This window comes from Amphiura filiformis, chromosome 5 (genome assembly GCF_039555335.1).
Source record: "Amphiura filiformis chromosome 5, Afil_fr2py, whole genome shotgun sequence".
In the NCBI taxonomy this organism is placed as follows: Eukaryota; Metazoa; Echinodermata; class Ophiuroidea; order Amphilepidida; family Amphiuridae; genus Amphiura; species Amphiura filiformis.
The window spans coordinates 16,174,852-16,199,176 of NC_092632.1; the positions used below are offsets into that span (position 1 = coordinate 16,174,852).

Below are 24,325 nucleotides of genomic sequence, written 5' to 3' on the forward strand. Positions count from 1 at the left end.
CCCAGAATGTGTCCCACTTACCCCCAAAGTGTTTATGAGGTGAGTCATTATATAATTGGCCCCGCCTTTCTGTGTTGAATTGGAGTATCGCCCCAAAACTAGCACCAGACGCTCATTCTACAAAATCCGGTGCCAATCCACTATAAAAATTGAAAAAATAAAAGTTGTTCAAAAAGACCTGCTTTTACTTTCAGATGTAAAAAATTGCCAACACCACTTGCATATTTTTCTTTCAGGAAGTCATGATGTTTTTTAACACTAAAACTCAATGTAATGTGAGCTACGTTACCGACTACAAAATAAATGGGCTGGTTTTACTCAATCCAAGGTCATAAAAAGCAAACTAAAGATCACTTGAGTGAAATGTAAAACAGATTTCACCATTTCATATAGATGTTTTGAAGATGCGTAAATGCGTGTGTAACGTAGCTCACAGTAACGTAGTTCACTGGTTTTTAATGTTTTAATGTGATTTGATAACGTTAGAACGTTATGTCGGTTAATTCTATAGGGTTCGACCACTGGTAGCTTTCACATATTATTAGGAAGTACATGTAATACAAGTGCATACTATAGAATCCTGGTAACGTAGCTCACCAATCTTAACATGGTCGGTCGAAATTTCAATGTTTACAACATGTCTATGCCAAAAATGCTACAGCATCACGATTTTTACTGTGAATTTTAAAAACCTATGAGTGTTTCCTTTCAAAAACCGCAATTACATTGATACCTCTGTTTTACTTCTTTCCAATAACGTGTGTTAAAAAGGGGTAACGTAGCTCACAGCGTTTTGGCCGGGCGTTTTGGTGGAAAGTACAATTTATTTTACACAAAGACGTTTGAATCACTAAAAAATAATGTTGATAAACAATATGATGGCGCGTTATCTAATTAAAAAACAACAAATATGTAAAGAAATCGCATTTATTCAAAGAAAATATTCAGGGTTAGATGTGACACTTGAGCAGTGGAAACGCATTTTTAGCGATTTTTGAGCCTTTGCAAGGGTTAATCAGGCTGAAGAAAGCATTTAAAGTATGGAAAACTATATATGTCTGTGTAGATCTCGTTGAGTTCTACCAGAAAAACAACATATTTGATGCCCTAAATGCTCGACAAAGTGCCACGGTTTGTGGACCAAAGAATGGAAAAAAGGCTATTGGCACCGGATTTTGTAGAATGAGCGATAAACATGAATTATAAAAGCATAAGTCCAATCTTTATTCACTTAGGCCTACATGCAGTATTCCACACTTCAGCATGGTTTCATAGTGAAAAATTACTGGTTGAAACAAAGCTATGGAGAAGTGCAGAGAAAAATTTAGAAAACAGTTTCCAAGAGCAAGGAAACTACCCCATGCAAACATGCTATAACTTAAAATGTATCCAAATTTGATATGGGCAGTTACAGAATGGATCCATCCCAGGTGTTAAATTCATTCAAGATAGGGCTTCACCTCACACTACACTGCCATAGTCGTAAAAGGAAGAGACGTCAGTCGTCAGGAACTATCTTTCTAAAAGTAGGCCTATTCAATGTAAAGCAATAGACTGAAATGAGATATTGATTGAGAGCATGTATGCAATAGGCCTAAATAATTCAAGCAGTGCACTGAACCTATTCATTTCAGTAAAACTAAGTAGGCCTATCGAATGACAATAGCTTCCAGATGCATGATCAACCCATTATCTTCAGATTATTAGATCAATAAGTTAACATATGCCCCTATTTATAGTACAAAAACTATATTAATTAGCAATTTTATATTTTTGATATATTTTTGAAAATGTCTCATATCCCGCCCGATATCCCGGTAGGCTACCAATCATTAATTTTGATACACCCTGTACTACATAATTATACGAAACACGGTGCATGACGTCACTTCATTAATATTAATATTAACATTATAATAACGTGGTGGTGCCGGAAAGTGCTTTTACCGAAGATTTTGCATGTTTGGCGTCTCCTAACTTCATACTGAATACAATGTCACTGTGTAATGCAAGTCGAGGTAATACTAAGAAGACGGCAATATTAAGATAATTTTAAGTTATGGGTTTTCCTTGTTGCTACTTGAATTTTCCTTGTTGCTACTTGAATTGATAAGCTTATAGTTTCATCAATGTTAATGAATGCGTGTGTTAGGCTGTTGAATTCGGCAACCTTGTAACTCGGTTACTACACCGAAAAACCGAAAATATTAATTTATCGATCCTGAGAGTATGAACGTACTACGTGCAATTTGTAATGTTGCAAGTTTAGTGGAATGACACGATAGCGTGATCGATTGTGCACGCACAGGAAATGCACCGCTATCCAAGCCAACTGCGGCCCTGGAAGGCAAGTTTAACTTATACGAAATAGGTATGACAGGGCACCGCTGTTCATATCGCGCTGTAGCGACAATTCAGTTACAGCGCGGCGTGAGACTTATCTATAAACGCGCAGTCGCTTTTACTATCACGAGGCGCGGTGTAACATGGCGATGTCCATAAACCGAAGAGCTCCGAAGAGAGCGGACAAAAAAGCTGCAAAGCTGGGGTTTCCGTCATATTGATAGAATTCATTCAGTATGCTGAAAAGAAGACATTTCGAGCAACTATTGGTGTATTTAGTTTCGTTGTAGGGATAAAAATTTCAGTAAATATGCTCGGTCTAATTTGCGCCAAGTCCATGCATCCGTCATTGCGCGATGTACAGGATCGCTACACGTTAGTCGGTAGTCGCCAGACGGAGTGATTTTGTGGCCAAGTTTTTACTACCTTCATGGGTTTACATTTCATATTTATTTGAATTAAATAAAATATAACATATAAACAAGCTTATCTATAAGCTGAAATCACGGTAGCAGATTATTAAAGTTCTCAAATGAGCGTGTACAATAGTGCGTTATTTAGGGCGTGTTTATAAAATACTTTGGTGCGGTTGGGTGAAAAAACTTGCGCTTGGGACACAAAAAATTATTGTTTGATCCCTTTTTTAGGGTCTAAATATTTTTGATTCCCCTTTTTAGGGTCTACATTTTTTTATTCCCGCTCATGTTTACAAGACAAAAAATAACAAACGCTTATATAAAAAAAAAATCTAGGCCCACTAAACTTACTTTTATTCCATATATTATTCATATGACAGGTAGGCCTATCTAGATACAAATGTGTAAATACTTACTAGGCCTACTTGTTTGTTTTTTTCAATGTAAAATTAGCTTTGTTAGTAGTTTCGTTTTTTTTTGCAAACTGTGCTAGAGGAAAGGAGGAGGCCCCTTTTTTAAATGTGAAAGGATAAACCCCCTAGAGTATGCCTACCATGAGAAGTCTTGGAAATGATTTCATGTTCCCTAATAAACGTTTTCCTAAAGTATTTCAAAGTCTTAAAAAATTAGAACATTCTATAACTTCTGACAAATCCCAGAAATTGAGGAGGGAGGGAACGAGAACCATGACATTAATTTTATATGGCATTAGGGGGCTTGAAGGGGTCACAAATTAAAAAGTCGGCAGCAATAAAATAGCGACCCCCTATTTCGCAACAAAATTTTATGACCCCCACCCGCCGCCCCCACCACCGATAGGCCTACACTTTAGGCTAAAAGTGTATTGAAATCAGTCTTTTTGAATCGCAGTTGTGACTTTATTGGTCATTAACAATTATTTTACCCCCCAGTGGCGGCGCTACGGGAGGGGCATTTCCCAATTTTTTTCTTGTCCCCCCCCAGTTTGCTGCCTCCCCCACTTTTATATTAGGCCTACCCCAAAATTACGTAAATGTCCACTTTTTGTGTCAATTTTGCGCTAAATTGGTCGATTTTCCCCCTGACATTCACTTTGTCCCCCATGCCCCGGAATTCCTTGTGCCGCTACTTCCCACCTATTTTTCTTTCCAAAAATTTATTACCCCCTCCCTCTTACGAAGAAAAAACCAGCCCCTTACTTTGTTTCTGAAATTGTTGTAGTGTATAAATGAAAAGACATGTTTAGAAGTTCTTGGTTTATCATTGCAAAACTTTGAGAAAGCCTGGACGATAGGCCTAGGCCTACATGTTATTGTTATAGTGCCCTGATGTATAGGCCTCACGTGCATATTCGTAGGTAGGCCTATGTCTTTATGATAGTGAAATGTAACAATATCAATGTGTGTATGCACTTTGCAGCCCGATATGCAGTGTAAAGATGCATTCAGTTTTGTTCATACGGTATACTATTTAATTGACATTTTGCATGTAGGCCTACATGATGTATCCCTAGACGCAGACTAAAGACCCATTCAGTGATCACTACGAACAAATTAAAATTGTTTGTAAATTGCTTTGATTTAGTATTTTTGAAATGAAAAGGGTTGGCAAAAACCGAATAAAACAGCAAAAAGGTACACCAGTGGCGTAGCCAACACTTTTCAGAGGGTGTGCAGGAGGTGGGGGAAGCAACTTTCAAAGGGGGGAAACTTTGACGAACATGGTCAAAAATGGGTAATGCTTTACTTTTTTTAAATACCAGGACAGCTAGTATCCCAGAGGGACAGAATGAAGCTTCCCCCCTCACCCCCGCCTGGCTGGGCCACTTAAACGTGCTCAGGAATTTTACATTAAAGACACCATACCTGAAAACCTCTCTCCCTCAGTCATTAATTTGTTAAAATCTTCTGGACGAGAGCCTCTTTTTTACCTTTTTTTAAGTTGCGTTTTGGACCCCGAAAAAACTGTCAGGAAAGTTTTCTGGTCATTTTAACCCAATAAATGAGATCAAACGAATGAAAACTGACTTTCTATCTTGGCTGCTTAAGACCCTATAATAATTATTTTGTTTTGGTCCTCGCCCCTCCCTCCTCAATTTCTGGGATTTGTCAGAGTTTGTTTTAGATTTTTCACCAATTTTTAGACTTTGGGATACTTTAAGAAAACTATGCATAAAAATAAGTTAAGACCTATTTATAGAGAACACGGATCACTTACAATTATACTTTTTGTGGTAGGTCTACTCTATAGGGGGGTTAGCCCTCAGAATCTCACATTGAAAAAAATATATATTCATGAACTTCCTCTGGACGAGAACCAAAACATTATTTTTTACGGCCTTAAACATGTTAAACTATCATGTATGGTCACGCATGATGGATTTAAGCACTGCTTTTCCGGATTGCTTTGTTTTAAAATTATGGATTATTCTGAATCCAATTTAGCTGTTTAGGCCTACTTCGGACATGTGTAAACATTATTATCATGATTAGGCCTGTGCCAAAAAAAAAATCAGTTTTGTTAAATGACCAAACTCCTTTTCAAATATCGGTATCGTACATTTTTATCACAGGCTTCGGAAGATGTTAAATAACTTTTTGATTGAACACCGCCAGGCATCATCATGCCGAAAATTATGACATCCGCATGCATGGCATGATGACTTTAGGCCTAGCATGCCTAGGCGAAAAAAGAAATTAAAAAAAAAGATGCTACCAGTTGCAAATTCTTAGGCCTAGATCCTGATTAGTAATTAAGGAGGTCAAGCCAAGACATAAGAAAGAAAACAACAATGAAACAATGACAGCTCCAAAAAGTATTTTCTACTTACCATTGTCACAATCAAACAAACCATCATGCATTGTCATCCATGACCCGATTGAGTCAAAACAAAGTCATGAACAAAGATAAGAAAACAAGTCTAGGTTTACTTCCGTAGGCTTGCATATCCTCATTCCAGAGGTAGGCCCTATAGGCCTACAATAGAATGATCAAAATGTGACCATGGTATTTCCCCGGGTATTTCAAATAATATTACTTCACTTGATTGGAAAACTGCTTATTCATATGCCTATCTAGATAAATAATATTCCACAGTTAAAATCCACCGCTTTTTATAGGCCTATATCCCGATCATGCACTGCACTGGAATCCATTCATGCAATGAATTTATACTTCTTGACTTTCCAAGAAAGCTGTTGGCAAACAAACTTTTCATTTAAGAGTTCCACTTGATAAAGAGCATGTTTAAACATGATGTTTACTGCAAAAAATGTGTTTCATGGTTCAGCTTTTCTGTCATAGCAAACTCCCAAAAGCAAAAACAATCAGTTTGCGCGGGAAAATAATAAGCGGATATGACGTCACGCGTGAACTCAGTTACTTGGTGAGAACAGCGGTGAGGGAAACCTCAGTTAACACATTTGCTAGTCAGTCAAAATGGCCTAAACCGGCAATACAAATTTACATTGAAATTTAAAAGAAGCTTTTTAAGAAGGAAACCTTCCTAAATATGTTGTCTATACTTCACTTGACCCAAATATATGATTTTTTTCTCGCACATGGAATTTCAGAGAGATTTTGATAGCAGTTCCATTAAAAAAAGGTGCTATCGTCATGAGACTAAGATCTAGAAACACCCCGTAATGCTGTTTTGGGAATTTTGCTAGCAGAATCTTTTTGATGAAAGTCAATCTTTGACAAGATGTAACTTTGCTACGGAAAGTGCTATGACAAAAAAGGTTTTCAGTGTTGGCTTTCTTTACTCAAGGGCTTTAATTTGATATATAAAATGATGCAGTTTGATGGCAAATTTGAATTCACCTGGCATACCTATACGAAATTACGATGTTAGGCTAGCTCACATCACACACTATAGGTGGCGCTATTCGTCCATAGGGAAGTGGAATGTGCATGTACGGTCCAAAAATGGCTTCACTGTGGGGCTCAATGGAGAAAATCACTAAAAATTAATTTTGACAACCAAAACCTAAGTGATGTTGACTTATGTTGGAGTTGGTACTGGCATGATACTGGATTCATAAACTATCACATAGTGCAATCCATGTTCCACCAAGTCGACGCTTGATTTAGCTCAAAAGCAATTTGTGTGTAAATCAAGACCATCCAAAACAGCTCTCTTACAGTAAAGAATAGGAGGTCATCTGGGGTCACATACAGTAGTGTGCATTGTACATGTGCCTGCTGTCACAACAATTTCACACACAAAATTTTGGGCAATTTGATGACACTATTTTTGTCTGTAACTTCAAAAGTATATGCACTATAAACATGATTGACCCCTTATCGTTTAGGTAATTTAATTCTCATCAAATGAAAGAACTTTCAGCTAAAAATATTGAACTTCAAAATTTTATGAACATCCCTAACGATGTCCTCATTCACAAACTGATACTATCTGTCCATTGTATAAGACTGAACACCGTACGGCAGCATGTTGAAGGAATATTACACAGTCAAGAATAGGCTCCGTCTTCCATTTGACGTTTGTTGGGATCCCGGAACAGTCTCCCAAAACATCAAAACATCAAAAGCGTTGCGCGACGCACATATACTTAAGTGTTAGACTGTCCTTTTTCACATAACGCAGACAAAGTAGGGCCAACTTGCCTAGAAATGATCAAATTTTGGCAAAAAATATCTCTGTGTAATCCTATGCAAGTCCCACATCACATCGTTATCGGCGATCTTGGTTTTTTTACTGAAGTTTGACTGGTTCCCACCAGCGTCATATACGTGACACAGCTAAAATAACTGACCGGGAATCGGTGATCATTAAAACGTCAACCGTTTCAAAATACGGAATGACAGTACACTTATTGGCGAGCGGTCCGAATTTTGAGCCATACAAGTGTACGTGGTGAACTAATGGCAAGTAGCGCGTGTTCAACGTGTGTCCGAATAATCAGTACCAGATCAAAATATTAATTTCTGACATGATCGTGTTCTGGGTCAGACTGTTTCCATTCGAAATCTTGATGGCAAATTAGAAAAAAGAAGCACATGGTCCTACTTCACAGCCCGGCCCCCAACTCAACACAAAAGTTGGCAACCATGAGAGTTACCAAATCTTTTAAAGACCCCCTTTGCAATGATTTTTCATAAAATTTACCCCCCTTTTTCATGCAAAATCAAGGACAAAGTTTGGACAAAAACAACCCCTTTTTTGTGGTTCAATGACTAGAATTTCAAACACCCCTTTTCAGTGACACTAAATATTAACATAAAATTACCGGATTTCCCCAAGTACCCCTTTTATCCAAATTTCATGGACTATCCAAATTAAATACTAAGTACCCCTATTTTTTCAATCGGTCTACCATGTCTATTGTGGACCATCCATCTGATACTTGGAGTGTTTGGACAGGCGGAACAGTTGAGGCCTTTTGTCTACCTCTCTAACAGATGAGGAGGTCAAAATTGTCATCCTCGCTGAATAGGAAAATCAGCGTAATAATACGGCGCTGAAAGCGTGTGTGGTAGGAGACGGAGTATATGCTTGATGCAATTGTCATAATTATTGCGTACTGATTGAGCTCTCGGGATTGAGAAACTATTATTTTAGCTGTTACAACTGGTCTGATTCAAGACTGTTCTCGCTTCTTCCTTCCCGTACCCTTTGTTACGAGGTAAGTTGTTGGTCAAAGCAGCAAAAAAAAAATTTATTTTCATTATCTGAATCAATATATTATTGAAAAATAACACTTTGGTGTTTTGCAAAAGTTCATTCTTCAAATCATATAGGCCTACCGGTACTTAGAAAACTTGCTTAATTTTTTCAATGAGTTATGTACGACACGGTTTCAGATTTGAAGCAGGTTTGACTGCCAAAAATGGCAAAATATAAAGTTTCAAAAAATATTGTTTTAAATATGTTTTCTAGACTGAAATTTTGTGCAGAATTCATTTCTGAAGTCAGAAATGCACAATCTGTCATTGTTTTCCTGATATGAGCATTACAGTGGAGGCATATGCTTTTGACGGAAATAAAAATATGAGATCCATAAGTGACAACATCATCACAACATATTTGAACTCTATTGGCACACTTATAAAGGCTCTGCAAGGCTCACATCATGTTGTAGTGCAAGTCTGACATCTGATTGGTGCACACACATTGAATATAGGTCACATGATTGCGCAATATTACAGGTACTAATTGTTCCAGATTTTGCTCAAAAATGGGGTGGCGAGTCAATTTGATAAAAAATTTTGAACTCAAAAAATATGCATTTTAGCACAAGTTTGATACTATATCCCTGTAGTACTGTATCATCTTACTATAAATAGGGGAATGTTGTATGTATCTATCTATGTATCTATGTATCTATGTATGCCTATAAAGGCTCCGTCAGTTTCAATCCAAATGTCGCCAAATTCATATGGAAAATCGATGAATATACGGGAACGTGTTTAAACTTTATTTGGTTGAAAACGGTCAAGAATTGGCTGCAAAAACAGTGAAAATATGGGTAAAAACGGGTTTTTGTTTGGCGGCAGTTGTCGGGCGCCTCATGCGTAACGCACACTACGCCAATGGGCGCGTAAACGGCGCAGAGCCACGCGACTGCGAGCCAGAGACCAGTGGACATGATAATACGGAAAGAAGGAAAAATAAAGGACAAAAAGGTACATATGGACAGGTCACGGGATTATGATAACGGGTGAACACGTCCATGAGACACGCTTATATGAGAGGACGTAATAAATACGGGAAAAAGATGTTTGTTGTATAAACAACATGAAGCGGTACTATAAAGAAAAAATAAATTAAAATGAGGACAAAAAAGTACGAATAATAGGCCAACGGGTTAAAGTAACTAAATGAAACGGGAACGAAACAAAGAAGGAAAGAAACTAATCAGGAAATGTAAGAAAAAAGAAGCTAAAATAATGAGAACAGAGATAAATAAAAAAACATGGAAACGGGAAATCACAAGCAGCAAATAAACAAAGAAGCTAAAGGGAAATGTAAGAAAGAACAGATTTAGAAAATAATGGGAACGAGGTTAAATAAATAAATAACATGGAAACGGAAAAGCACAAGCTACATGTAAGCAAAAGAAACTAAAAAGAAAGTGTAAGAAGAGACAGGTTTAGAAAAATAAAATGTACCTTTTCAATGATTCTGCCTGTTCAGTAATTATTTCTGTTATGGTGAACGCCCATCTAGCGGGGACCAGCAAGCGCCTGGTATCCCGCTAGTGGGAATAACTGATTAGTTTTTCTGAAGTCAGAAATGCAAAATCTGTCATTGTTTTCCTGATATGAGCATTACAGTAGAGGCATATGCTTTTGACGGCAATAAAAATATGAGATCCATAAGTGACAACATCATCACAACATATTTGAACTCTATTGGCACACTTATAAAGGCTCTGCAAGGCTCACATCATGTTGTAGTGCAAGTCTGACATCTGATTGGTGCACACACATTGAATATAAGGTCACATGATTGTGCAATATTACAGGTACTAATTGTTCCCGATTTTGCTCAAAAATGGGGTGGCGAGTCAATTTGATAAAAAAATTAGAACTCAAAAAATATGCATTTTAGCACAAGTTTGGTACTATATCCCGTAGTACTGTATCATGGGAATAACTGATTAGTTTTTTAAACATGTCGCCCTCATATTTTTTTTGTTGCGATTTTTCAAAATGCCAAATTTTACGTAATTTACAGATGTCACAAATTGATAAAAAAATTAGAAAAGAAAATTGAGAAGGAATGGAAAGATATTAATGTTATACCCAAGTAGGAACTTATACTGTGCATAACTGATTAGTTTTTCAACCCTATAGCTCTTGTAGTTTTCTTGTAATCCCGATTTTTATAAATGGCGGGAATTTTTACACACATCAAAATTTTAAGGGGTAGGGAAAACATTTTTACATTTTGCAAGTCTTACCCTTAGTTAAAATGAACAAAGTTAGGTATCAAATGAAAGCCCATTAAATACTGCATAGACTGGTAGGTCAACCATCACTGTAGCACCTTCCTATCAAGAGTTATGATTTTTCAAATAAATTTTTTTGCCGAATACGGCTTATTTTGGCATGTCAATTGTCACGAGGCATGTCATATTTGAATGATTCTGGCGCGCAAATGATTAAGTCAATCACAAAACAAATACCTGAATCCATCAAATAGTACCCTCAGCTGATATGTTAACATTTTAAAGGGCCATATCTATGTAAATTGTAGACTCTATGAGTATACAAAGTTGGCATGTGAAAATTTTTGTCACCTAAAAAGTGCGTTTTTCAGGCAAAATCGGCCACAAATCAACATTTTGTAGCAAAATGATGTACGATGCACGCGTTTTGACAAAAAAATCATGTTCTACAAACAATTTTACCCTAGAAAAGACACCTTAGAAATTAAACATAGCTATTTTCACTCTGGGGTGAATTTTTACACACTTTGGCAGTGAAACCTGCTTCAAATCTGAGACCATGTCGTACGTAGATTACAAAAGTGTTGTTGTTTGAGCCCTCTTTACAACATAACTCAAGAACCACAGGACCTACAAAAGTATATGATATATCAAATATATTTGAATTCTTCTACACACTCGCTATGAATTGAGCAATGCAATTTTTGCTAAAGCTCACTACCATTCGCAAGATGCTGTGAACTACTTTTTTTTCTGCTGCTTCGACCAACAATACATCGTATACCTTAATCCCATCCCGTACCTTTAACCATGATAACCCCATACCGTAACCTCTTGGCTCATCCATACCTTTTTAGCTCAATTTGCGAGCAAACTGAAGCTATAGGCATGATCCGGATTTCTTTATGTTTTTTACTTTCTCTTGCTACATCGTTTGAGTAATGGAGCTGGTAATTTGAGGGAGCAATCTTTGCATGATCGTTCATGATTGTTACTTAATTAGCTAGGAAAATTCGGACGGAAAGTGTGATTTTTGGAGCATTTTCTTTACGAAAATTTTACCAGATTTCATAGAATAGTCTCCTTTACAGACTGTTTGTGGTGCTGATCATATTACAAACACTGTTCTAACTCCTTGATCTGGCGATTTTGTAAAAGAGATGTTGAATTTTAATTGCTTCAGTGCGGCTTCAATGTTTGCTTTTCAGTGTTGCTTGCCATACATTTTGCAAGTCCATAGATATTGCACCAAGGCTAACTAATAACTCAATGGTGCTGCTATGTGCTAATAATGTGTAATTTTTCCAATTGGGAGGTTTTTGGGGACCAGTAAACAACTATAAAGGCTTAGCAGTCATAAAATACTGAGCAAATAAACTGAGAGCTAATTAAATACACTTAATTAGATCAGGCAAACATGTTGTGAAAGTAATTATATAGAGAAGGTCGTATCGTCAATAGCTACCCTATACATAATCTTAAAAATAAAGCACTTGACAGCTATTGCATAAACCCTACCTAGATGTGTTTTTACAATCTTGTATATAAGAGATAAAGTACACATTAGGGGTTAGGGGAAGAAAACCCTATCTGCAATAGCTGCCAGGTGTAAAATGTGTACAATATGGAATGCAGAAATTACCCAAATGTCTATGGAGCAGCTATCACTGCAAACCCAGAACGTCTAAATTCAGCAAAACTTCTAGTATTGGAGATTAGATGAATCTAGAGTATTAGCCTTTGTTAAACTGATACTGGACAAAATTACTTATGGAAACAATTATTATAGACACATTCATGGTCTGCTAGCTCCCTCCCAATTGGTTTGATATACACTTTTTCTGAAGATCACTAACTATCATTCAATGTTGATTGTTGTACAACTATATGTAAAATTACTGCTCAAATAATACTATAACATCACCATTGAAATCCATGCTTATTGTTTGCTAGCAATTCACTGAACTGGAAATTGCTCCTTTGCAATGATTTATAAGAGCCCATAATGTTACCCATGTTTGCTTCTTATTCCAGAACCACCCATGTGTAAAATGCACCCTATGCTGTTTTGGGCTTATAGTGTCTAATTTTGAGTCTATTTATCAGACTACATTTGAGGTCTGATCTTCTGGATTGTATACTCCCCAAATAGTGGTCTAAATTTGTGCCTATATTTAGTAATTAATCCCTCATTGTTACTGCCAAACCAATTTTAGAGGATCTGCTGAAATATAGGCACTTTGGGTTTGCAGTGTATGGTCCTAAACCCTCAATATAATTGTTTCTTGTTTTTCTTCTCACCCAGTTGTTTGTCTCCAAGATAAGTACGTAGTGGTCCAATTAACATTATTGTTATCTTATTGACTATGCAGCTAGTTAAAATTTGGCCCTGCTTTATATTAAGGTGAGACAGGTGTAATCGGTTTTTGTGTGAAGATCATAGAAATTTAAAACTTGGTACAAAGTAATTGATATAAGGCCATGTGTTTTAACCTCGCCGACTTTTCGTCACACACTGATTTTTGAAATTCGCGACAGTCCTTCACCTTCAAATGCCCATATTTTTCAAACCATACCCCCCAGCATGATAAAAGTATACATTTTCTGAAAGGAAATTGAACAAGGAATCCAACAAGACACTCAGAAACACTGTCAGATGTAAGGTTCTAATGCTACATTTATGTGAATGAGACAAAACATCAATTGACAGTGGTCCAGCGGTATAATGTCAACATTTCTGTGTTACCCCTGCATCTTATTTTATATCATTTTCTGATAGATCAGAGTAAGGGCTTTCCTGCAATATATAAATGTATGGGGGTTATCACTTTCGTAAAATAATACAACCCTTCAAAAATTGACAGAAATAGAATTTATTTTTCTTATTGTCTTGGAGAACATTGGCCTATCATATACCCTAAAGCAGCCAACTATTTTAACTTTGTACAAAATAAAAGTGTAGATAATAATGTCAGCTTTCTTTTGATACCAAATTTATTGATGAACACTCATTTGAAAGGAAAATAGCAACATATTTGCGCACCGACAACGAGGCGCCCAAAATGAAAACTTTGCTTACAGTTTTGTGCAGAGTGCCCCACTACCTCCACCACCCCTTTCTTGGCCAATTGGATTGAGTCCCATTCTATAGATGTTCAAGATATCTTATTGACACCTTTCCATAATTAATAATTGGTGTTTTAGCTGTCATTTGATACCAAATTTACTATTAAATCTATTTTTATTCCAATGATACATTAAAAAAACAAATGACCACAGTGACAAATGTGATGCCACTCGCCCATTTTAGATGTCGAGTTCAAAGCACATGCCCCTATCATTAGCTCAAGGCAGTTTATTATTTCAACTATTTTACAGAATAAAAGTTCAGATAACAATGTCAGCTTTCTTTTGATACCAAATTTATTGATATACACTAGTTTTTAAAGAAAATTTTAACATTTTTTGCACTGCGAGGCACCAAAATGAAATTTCCCATTGAGTTTGTACATAGTGAGCCACTGCCTCATGAGCCGCTGCCTCCACCACCCCTGACTTGGGTCATTGGATTGAATGCCATTCTGCTTCTGTTCAAGATACCTTCATGTAACGTTCCATAGTTCATCATTAATATATTAGCTTTCATTTGGTACCAAATTTATTGCCATAGCTTCTTTACTTTCAAAGATATTCTCAAAAAACAAAACGATCATGGTGAAAAGTGTGACACCACCACCCTTTTTGGGTGTTCAGTTCAAAACGCATGGCCTTAAACAAAAAATACTCAAATGTTGTTAAGCATATTAATTAACTAATTTGCATATTTAATTAGGGAAAATGAGCTACAGCACCATTGGTGCTCTTGTTTGTTTTGTTTTCTTTTTTTTCCCCAGTATTTAATATCCGTATATTGCGTGTACACCGATGCGCTAACGACAGGGCGTTTTCTGCTAAAGTTGACGCGCCGGTTGGCATAACTTGTACATACAAACAGCTATTATTTGCCGTGAAAAACTCCCTTTTTTACAGATTGAAGGCCAATTCTTGACCGTTTGCAACAAAATAAAGTGCAATGCATTCCCCGTATATTCCTCAATCTCCTGGTTCGCAACGCAAACTTAAAAAAACCGGGCAAAACAGACACATCATTTTATATCGGTATGATTTGATTTGATTTTATTCGGTAGGGCCTACTCAGAAAAAAAAGAAGAAAAAAATGACATTTTCCTATTGGTGCTGCCCTATTTAAGTTTGCACTGAAGTGCCATATCAGTTTGGGTGCGTCGATTTGGATCATGTGTAATGAATTTTTATTTATTCTGGATAAATAATGGAGTATTAATTATAATTTTAAGCATAGGAGATTAGGCAAGAAGTACAAGAAGCTGTGTACCGTAATTAACATTATGAGAAACATGCAACTATTTAAGTTACAGGAGCCTTGTATTTTTAGTGCAAACTCTAATTTAAATCATGCAAGTAAAAAATCTTAAATTTGAATGTTTCTGTTCCTTTTCAGTGGTTGTGTGGACTCCAGTGTCTGCCTGTGTGCGAACAATGAAGTCTGTAAACACACGGTTTCCAAAGCCAGTGCATATAAACCGAGCCAAAGTGCTGCATTTTACCAGACCTATCAAGCCCAAGGACAATCGAACTATGGCAGAGAAATGTAATCTCAGTCAATCTAAACAAAACATGAAGAAACTGATAGAAAGACCTGTAAGTACATATCAAAGCGGGCCAAATCCAGCCCACAAGTGAATTTCAAATGGCCTGCGAAGAACTGCCAAGAATTTTTTTAATATTTAAAAAAAAAGTACAAAAAATAGACCTAGACTGTTTACAAAAATGGAACAGAATTCACCAGGCCTTTGAATTTGTTATTAATTGATTGTGGATTTCAGAAATCCTGTACCGGTAAGCATTTCTTATGGCTTCATTGGTCAAACAAAAATTGTATTAGAAGCCCCAAGCTTCAGGAGGCATCCCCATCAGTGACCCTGGGGTGCTGGCCCTAATAGACCTCACCCGGGAGCCAAGATTTTACTGCTCTGTGAAATAATCTTCAAATTTGGCCCTCAGTAAAAACTGTTGAGAACCCTGGCCTGGGATAGTTCCTCACTTCACATACTCCCATTATGTCAGCGACAGGCATCAATTAGCCATCTCCAATATGGTGGCTGGTCAGGCTGGATTAAATCTTTAATCTCAACCATGTGGCCAAAGTTTACCTTTCAAACAGAATTCCTTGAATTTGAACATGATATGGATTATGGTGATCAAAAACCTCATCTGAGGCTGAAATAAAATGTGTTGATCTCCACCATAGTTCATTACAGTAGAATTTTTTTCAGATCCAAGTAATCTGGTACTCACTCAAAAATATTGCAATTCCTGTTAGTAATCTGATCAGTTCCTCAAACATCTAGAAATACCACAACCATGTGATCAAGATTCCTGACAGGAATTGAAATATTTCTGAGTGGGTATGAGATTAAATGGATCTGAAAAAGAACCTTTTCCACTTTAATGTTTGTTTCCTGCAGGTGGCCTGAAAACCCAAGATGTAAAATGTTTTAAAATATACCTTAAGGGGTACTACACCCCTCGATAAATTTATGTCTATTTTTGTCTTTTTCTCAAAAACTAATAAACACAGTGGTAACAAAGGTTATGTATATTATAGGGGCAAGGAATCCAATTACTACACTGGAATTTCAGTGACCCAAGACAAGTGGTTTGTTATTTATGATAAGAAAAGAGGTACCGCTGGAATGTACCTCATTTCCTGTCATATATACTGAACCGCTTGTCTTGAGTCACTGAAATTTCAGTGAAGTAACTGGATTCCTTGCCCCTATAATATACATAACATTTGTTACCAGTGTGTTATTATTTTTTGAGAAAAATGCAAAAATAGTAACAAATTTACCACAAGGGTGTAGTACCACCTTAAATTGCACATATTGATGATTAATTCAATTATAAAAAATGTTAAATTTAACAATTTAGCAGAGAGGGTTGAATTTGGTTTTTTTCTGTAACAATTTTTTACTGGATTTTTTTTCTTAGAAACAATTTTTACTGCATTCTTACACCATGTACAAACCGAATTGTTATATAATTAGTTCATTATTTGCATGAAAAATCCCGTCCCCATGTTGACTTCAGTACCCTTTCCATAAAATAGTAATATGCCCAGTGGCTTCCTATTAGAGTTTTTGCTTTAAATTATGAAAAAGGGAGCTATGTGTCTGTGTACAGATGGGAACAGAGACTTCCTACAATGAGGGATAAAAGGGTCATTGGTCCGAAAACCCAATAACTTGTGATAGACCATAACCCTAAAGTTCACCCTAAGCTGTAACCTTAGCCCTAATCATAACCCTTTTCCTAACACTAACCCTAATATTCTAACAATAATCATAACCTGAAATACCCTAAACTCTACCTTTAAATGTTCTGGGACTAATGACCCTTCAGATTAATTGACTGCTACCCATAAGTTAACTCACCAAACAGGAACCAAAAAAGTTAAATTATTTGAAATTAAGAACCATAAATGTGTGTCTATCAAGTCTGTGTACCAACCGGGACAGTTTCTGATGGGAATTCTCCCAATGAGGGAGAGACTCATTTTCCATCTACAATTTGTTTATTTTATACGGGCCATCCATGAGTTAAAACTCACCGAACAGGAATCCTGAAAATGTTGAAATTAATTATTTGAAAAGTCAAATAATGATCTCAATAATTTTTTTTTTTTTTGGCAGGCATCGCCAATTGAAGAGTGGGCAGCCAGACAAGTATTGAAGAACTTTTCCTCTAGTCAGTTGGTGGCAGTGTTCCATGCGGAAGGTCTGACAGAAGAAATAAGACTTAAACTCTATAGGAGGTTAAACAAAGGCAATATGAAATTGAAAGTTTACAACAATAGAATTTGTAATATGGCAGTGCAAGGAACTCTATTTGAAAATATGAAACCCTTATTTGTGGGCAGTAATGTATTTGTTGTGAGTGAGGAAGCATCAGTGAAAAGTATGCTGAAGATAACAGATAAAGTACCACGGATTCATCTACTTGGTAAGTGTGTCACTTCACCGTTAACTAACCGTGTATGCAGCCCTCTTTCACTCACTTGTCATCCTGAATTAAGTAATTCATATACTACTCTCTACCGTGTGATCCCTTGTTCTAGAGCATTTATATGCAGAGTTGTAGCTACAGTGGAAGGTGGTAGGCGGCAGAGCCCACCACTCATCTTTTGGAACCCACCGCTCAGTTGCAATTTTAGCACTGGAGCCACGCAGAGTTCAAAATTGCAAAATTTTATTGAATTAGTCAAAGATAGTGTCAATTTTGACAACAAATTGCCAGATATCAAGATTGTCATCAAATGCCACCCAGCACTAAAAATATCCTAGCTACAACCGCGTTTATATATAACATGAATTTAACAACATGACGAATCATTATTCAGCATTCTGCCAAACTTATAACGATGTGCAGGGTGGGCAAACAAAGTGACTTTCAATTTGACAAAACTTTGTTGTGGATTTTGTAAAAAAATTAATTTTATTCTCAAATGAAAGCTTGGATGTTTTATTCCATACTTATTTGTTGCATTTTGATCACACTGTAAGCAGTGATTGATTGTGTTTTCATTCCATAATGTGACAGTGGTCTGGACAGTAACAATGTGATCAAGATTTAGGTGTAGTAACATTGCAAACATTGTCCATCTGCTGAATTTTCATCTGCCGCATTTCCCATTAACTTATTGGTAATACTTGGCTTTTTACTTGCACTAATAATCATATTGTATCGTTTTACAGGTGGTTTTGTGATAGACAGACTCATGTCACCAGAGGATATGCGTAACTTTTCACAGCTGCCATCGCTACCAATGGTCCAGGGTCAACTGGCAGGAATCCTGTCTGCAGCTACAAGTAGAACATACCACCTGCTCCAGGCCAACCAACAGAGACTGTCTAATAATCTGAGTCAATTAGTTAAACAAGGGGAGGAAAAGAAAAATGATGAGACTGATGAAGGAAGTTAATCTGGTTGTTAAGAACTGAACAGTGATCAACTTTTTAATATATTCATCAGTGATGTTGTACCACTGGCCCATATTAATATGAGAAAGTACAAACATTTGCACTCTGCCCACATCCAAGTATGTATTCCACTGCAGATCACAAGGGGACAAAACTTCAGGTTGTTGATCAGGTTTCTGTGCAAATTATACAGCATGCGATTAACATGCCCTCAAAATTCAGAGGCCACAGAGGCAATGGCCTCCCATTGCCCAAGACTTGGCCTTGGTGCCCCTCAATGTCACATTCTTCAGTACAGTGGCCTATCGCCTTTGTGCCCTTTGCTCACTGGCCTTGAATTGAGTGCCCTTGAAAATTGAATTTTTTAGGTCTGACAACATGCATTTAAAAAAATTCTTGGTGTGACAAATTCAGACAATTGCACTCACAATTTGAGCTTTCGTCATCCTGCATGCTAAAAGCTCTAGTTGCGAGTACAATATTCTGGATTTGCCACACAAGAAATATTTGATTCTATGATCTGCAATCCTACTGATGCATTAGTTCCTGCAACTGTAACTCAGCATACTGAGTTACAGTCAAAAAATTGCTCTGCAAACTTTCTTAATTTTCATGATTTGGAATTCTCATATTGAGCAGTAATCTCCTTGTGATGTTTCTACACTGTGTAGAGAGGGTCTACAACATCTCTGAGGTAAAACTGACAAAATTATACTAAGTATATTTCTTGATGCTTGAACTTTGGATTTAAAAATGTAAAGTGCATCCCTATGTAGATATCACTATGTTTATGCTAAAGACTGGAGTCTTGCTTGCAGGACTATCTGATGCATCTGCTTATATGGAATTTGTTCATTTTCTGTATGCTTGAACTTTATTTGGTAACTGATTTTACAAATAGGCACTGCAGTTGCAACACAAGAGTTGCTTATTTGGCTCTCTTACATTCTTCGATAGCGAAAACTAATTAGAGCAAATGTTAGAAGGAGTACATATTAATTGTGTATGTGTGTAATGCACAAGCACACATACTATGTGCAGTGCTTTCAGACGAGTTGCTGGTTGATATATTTTGTTATGAAGACAGCAAAAATCACAGGATTTTTTCTCATGTATGAAATGTATGTTGATGCATCTAATGCACTCCCCCTGTGGGGCTTGTGTAGTTTTGTGTGTTAGATGCATCACCAACTCAGTATTACGTATACATGCATTATTATGTAAAATTTCACTCCATAACAAAGCTTTCCTGACACCTGAGAGTATGGTACAGAGAGCTTGTGCACTAAAACTTATCAAATAACATTATCCACAATTGAATAGTGTCCACTTCAAAATTATTAGTGGAAGGGTCTGGATTGCAAGTATACATGTACAAACTACACACAGTGGAAACTCGTTAATACGAGATCGCTTAAGGTAATACACTATTTTAAAGTGTTGCGATTTGGTAGTTCACAACATCTTGCGAATGGTAATGAGTTTTGGCAAAAATTGCATTGCTCATTTCCTTGCGAGCGTGTAGAAGAATTCAAATATCACAGAAATAATTTTGTAGGTCCTGTGGTTCTTGAGTTATGTTGTAAAGAGGGCTGAAACAACAACACTTTTGTAAAATGTACATAACTCATTAACAACAATAAATTAAGCAAGTTTTCAAATTATATAATTTGTAGAATGAACCTTTGCAAAACATCAAGGTGTTATTTGTCAATAATTTATTGATCTAGAGAATGAAAATCGATTTTTTTGGTTGCTTCGACCAACAACTCCTCGTCTACCCTTAATGCGAGAAACTGCTTACTACGAACAGTCACACGTGGTCCCGATTTTCCCCTATTATTTACTGTACAAAAGAAACTGTTTAATACAAGGTAAATAATACGAAATCCGCATAATACGAGCACTTACTGTGAGTCAAAGCTTTTGTTTTCTATTGTTTTTACGACGGATAAAACGACCTAATTTCTCAAGGTGGATTTATGATGTAAATCATGTCAGGAGTTGACAAAATATTTGCTTGAAAAGTGACGTAAACTCAAAGCACAACTTCGAATGCAACTGCACTTTTGTACGTACAAATCAGTGCAACGAGAACCAGGCCAGGGCAAAAGGATCTCCGAGTACACTCGCGCCACAGTCTTTCTGAGATTAGATACAAAAAATAATTAAAGATTTCAAAAGAAGCAAATTAGCTAAATACTAAATTTAATATCAGTAATCAGTTTTTATCAGCATTACAGCAAATAATTAATCGATTTTTATTCGTAAAATAATGAAGATAAACTTGCTGTCAAATTCCCCAGAAATCCAATACAGTACTTTAGCGGGGCGGGGCTATTCTTAATGAGCTCATGTCAAAACCTTAGCAACCATCATAACAACAAGGATTCCCTTTCCTATTTTTAACTTGTTTTTAAATCGTGTCATGACGAAATTTGCCATATAAGGTCAATATTGCTGACGACACAGCGGCGTAGCTGGGATTTTTTCCAAGGGGGCAAGCCTGTATGGGGCGGTGGCCCAAATCCACCAAATTTTCCTGCACTTCCGTAGAAAAACTTGTAATTTTTTACAAAAAGCCCTTGAAATTTGAGTAATGTTGGTTCCACTTACATCAGTTACGTGTATTTCAATGGGAAGTAATTTGAGCTGGTGATGTCATTGGGTTATAATGAGCTGTGGTTGATTCATTTGCATAAGTTGAATTTGTACAGAAGTTTGCTTGTGGGCGGGGGCCCAAATAGACAATTTTTGCCAGGCATATTGATAATAATCGTATGGTATTGCATATTGTATGGATTCTCCATCTCTCTGTCCCTCTTCTCCCTCTTTCTCCCTCCTTTTTCCTCTTTTTTCTACCTACTGTGTCCATGCAGAAGTGGGGTCCTGATTTGCTGTTCAAATCTAGCAAAAGGGTATAATGTGAAATGACTCTGTCAAGAATTTTTAATGGTGCAGTTACTGATGTAGGAAAAAAACAAACCTAAATATGCCCAGTTCTCAATGTACGTTAAAAAATAATGTATTAAGAATTGAATTACCAAGACAAAAATGATGTTATTAAAATATAAGAAAAAATATGACTTCTGCTTGGTATTTGTTTCTGGTCTTTGGAAAACACATTGGTAGTTGACAATGTGACGGGATTAAGTAGAGCGAGTTGAATTTGAATGTCAACCAAAGATCTAATGGCTTCTTTTGATGATTTCAGTGGAACTTGGACAAAATGATATGGTACAATGGTATGTGTGATGTGAAACTGATGTGAGATGGAAGGTCACTTTACAAATATATTTATTCTTCATTTCCTTCCCTTTTCTGATCGTGTAATTTGACAGAGACATATGATATGCACCATGTAATTTGCTAATATATCGAATTACACATTTTAATCAAAAAGCACATTTTAAACAAAAATTAAATTTTTGACCAAAGATCACGTTTTTGAACAAACCAAAAATCACATTTTTGAACAAACCAAAAATCACATTTCTGAACAAACCAAAAATCACATTTTTGATCAAACCAAAAATCACATTTTTGAACAAACCAAAAATCACATTTTTATCCAGAAATCACATCATTTGAATCAGAATTGGTGACTCTCAATTTGCAAAGCGTAATTTTTTTCATACCAACTTACGACATGTGTTCTGCTGCCACATGAGCTTAAAGTCGCAAGCTGGTATTTTTGAGATGATACTGCATTGGTGTTCTTTGTTTCACATGCACCTGTTCATGCCAGAAGTATGTCTCTATGTCCTTCGTGGATGGGGCATACTAGTGGCTTGTACAGGTGTGCAGCAAACAAAGAATATCAACTTGGTCAGCCAGGATGTCTCGAAACTACCAACTTGCAACTTGACGCTCATTTTGTAGTAACAGGTCACATACATGCATGACCAGCAGGCTACATGTATGTTAGCACATCTATAGTACCAAAGGTATCAAAATGGTATCTCAGTCATTTAAAACACAACACACAGTAATAATGATTACAAGATAATTCTGTTTCAGCTTTGCTTCATTTAATTCTACTCTGCTTAAATTTGTGAAATGAATACAGTTGCAGGAAAACAACAAACAAAACAGGTAATCAGTCACAATGTTCTTCTTGGCCATGATGATCAAACAAAAAAGTAACTTGTCAATCGAAAGTGGTTTTCTTTTTCTTTTAAATTCTTGCACATTTTATAAGTATTCTTTCAGTTCCTAAAATATGAATAATTTAATGCTGCATACAAAACAACAAAAGGTATTTGAATGCTTGTTTACAACTTATTTGCTTGACCATGCCACCACTATTTTCAAATCAAGTTACTTTTCCCAATAAAAGAGCATAAGATTTGGTTGCAAAGTGATACAATATGCAACTTCTGAAATATAAGTAATGATCAAACTCCACCACATTACCATAATACCGTAAAACCTTGATAGTTTGCATATGTGCTTACTATAGAGCACTTTTAAAACATGCAAACATGAAGAGCCCCATCCACAGAAGTATTAAGAGTTTTGAGCAAATCATCGATACACATAATTATGTATGAACAAGTAAACCTGCAAATTTGTGTCTCAACCCCATTAGCTAAGTTGGTAAAGCGCCGGACTTTAGTACAATTTCATGTTTTCAAAAGTGCTCGATAGTAAGCACATATGCTAACTATCGTGTTTTTACGGTAATCTAGTTGCTGTATAGGTATATATCAGGGGTTCTCAAAATATTTGCTCTAACAAGGGCCAAACTCATTTCAAAGATCTGTGTTTGAGGGCCAAATACAGATTATTTATGTTTATGATTTCACACCACCAAATAGTATTATACGGTTGTGCGCCCTGAATGCATTTCTCAGAAAAACCATGCATAGATTAAAGTAGGCATTAAAATGAGAAGAAATTTGCATAACTTTGGCTAAATTTGGATTGGTCATGATTGGTAATATCAAATCCTGCAAGTGTACCACAGATGGGAGAGATCGAGTATTTTTTAATGATTTTAAGCAGTCGTTTCTATTCAGAAACACTGGCATGATTTTGGAGGTAAATTAGGTAATTCCCAGACATCATAGACTTCGAGGGCCAGTCGCAAAAAAAAATGACGGTCAACCTATATTTTGTCCCAGTCAGAGGGATCAGGCTAGGGCTAATTTCAACCATCATAACTGTCGCTAAGAACTGAGTCGCTCTTGCGAAGAAAAAATAAAGTTTTCTTGAGGCGAATTTAGTACATATCTCTATGGGGATTTATTTGGTGGTATGATATCTTATTGTACATTTCAGAGCTGTTCTGGGGCCAACCACAAACTATAGCTGAATCACATGCAGTTATAAGGGTAAAATGGATCTATCATTTGAATATTTTGGTGCAACCATGTCTTTTAGTACATGGGTCTTCCATCCTGCGTAGGTTGTAAGTATCCGATTCATGAAAAGGTATGTCCTAAAACAGGCATTGCAACTCCAAAAAAAGCATCCTCATCAGTGAAAGAGGGAACACTATTATCAATTGTTGCGGGATGGGAAGAAGATATATGGCCATTAGCTGCTGTGTGTATAATTGCCTGTGATGCATGTGATACGAGTTGACCCAAATGCACAGTACATGTAC

General features: G+C 36.5%; 1 protein-coding gene across 1 annotated transcript; it reads left to right on the forward strand.

Annotated features, from left to right (window-relative positions):
* Window positions 1–1,924: 1,924 nt before the first annotated feature.
* LOC140152716 (large ribosomal subunit protein uL10m-like) lies at window positions 1,925–21,914 on the forward strand. The gene is made up of 4 exons (XM_072175181.1): window positions 1,925–2,018; window positions 15,174–15,373; window positions 17,428–17,737; window positions 18,490–21,914. The coding sequence occupies exons 1-4, from the start codon at window positions 1,994–1,996 to the stop codon at window positions 18,714–18,716; spliced, it is 762 nt and encodes a 253-aa protein (XP_072031282.1). The 5' UTR covers window positions 1,925–1,993; the 3' UTR covers window positions 18,717–21,914.
* Window positions 21,915–24,325: the final 2,411 nt, after the last annotated feature.

Bases quoted from the DNA above. Each gene is read 5' to 3' on its own strand.
- LOC140152716 (XM_072175181.1), top strand. From the start codon at position 1,994: ATGTCACTGTGTAATGCAAGTCGAG. The intron at 2,019-15,173 runs GTAATACTAAGA...GTTCCTTTTCAG, and splicing joins ACTGTGTAATGCAAGTCGAG to TGGTTGTGTGGACTCCAGTG. The intron at 15,374-17,427 runs GTAAGTACATAT...TTTTTTTGGCAG, and splicing joins AGAAACTGATAGAAAGACCT to GCATCGCCAATTGAAGAGTG.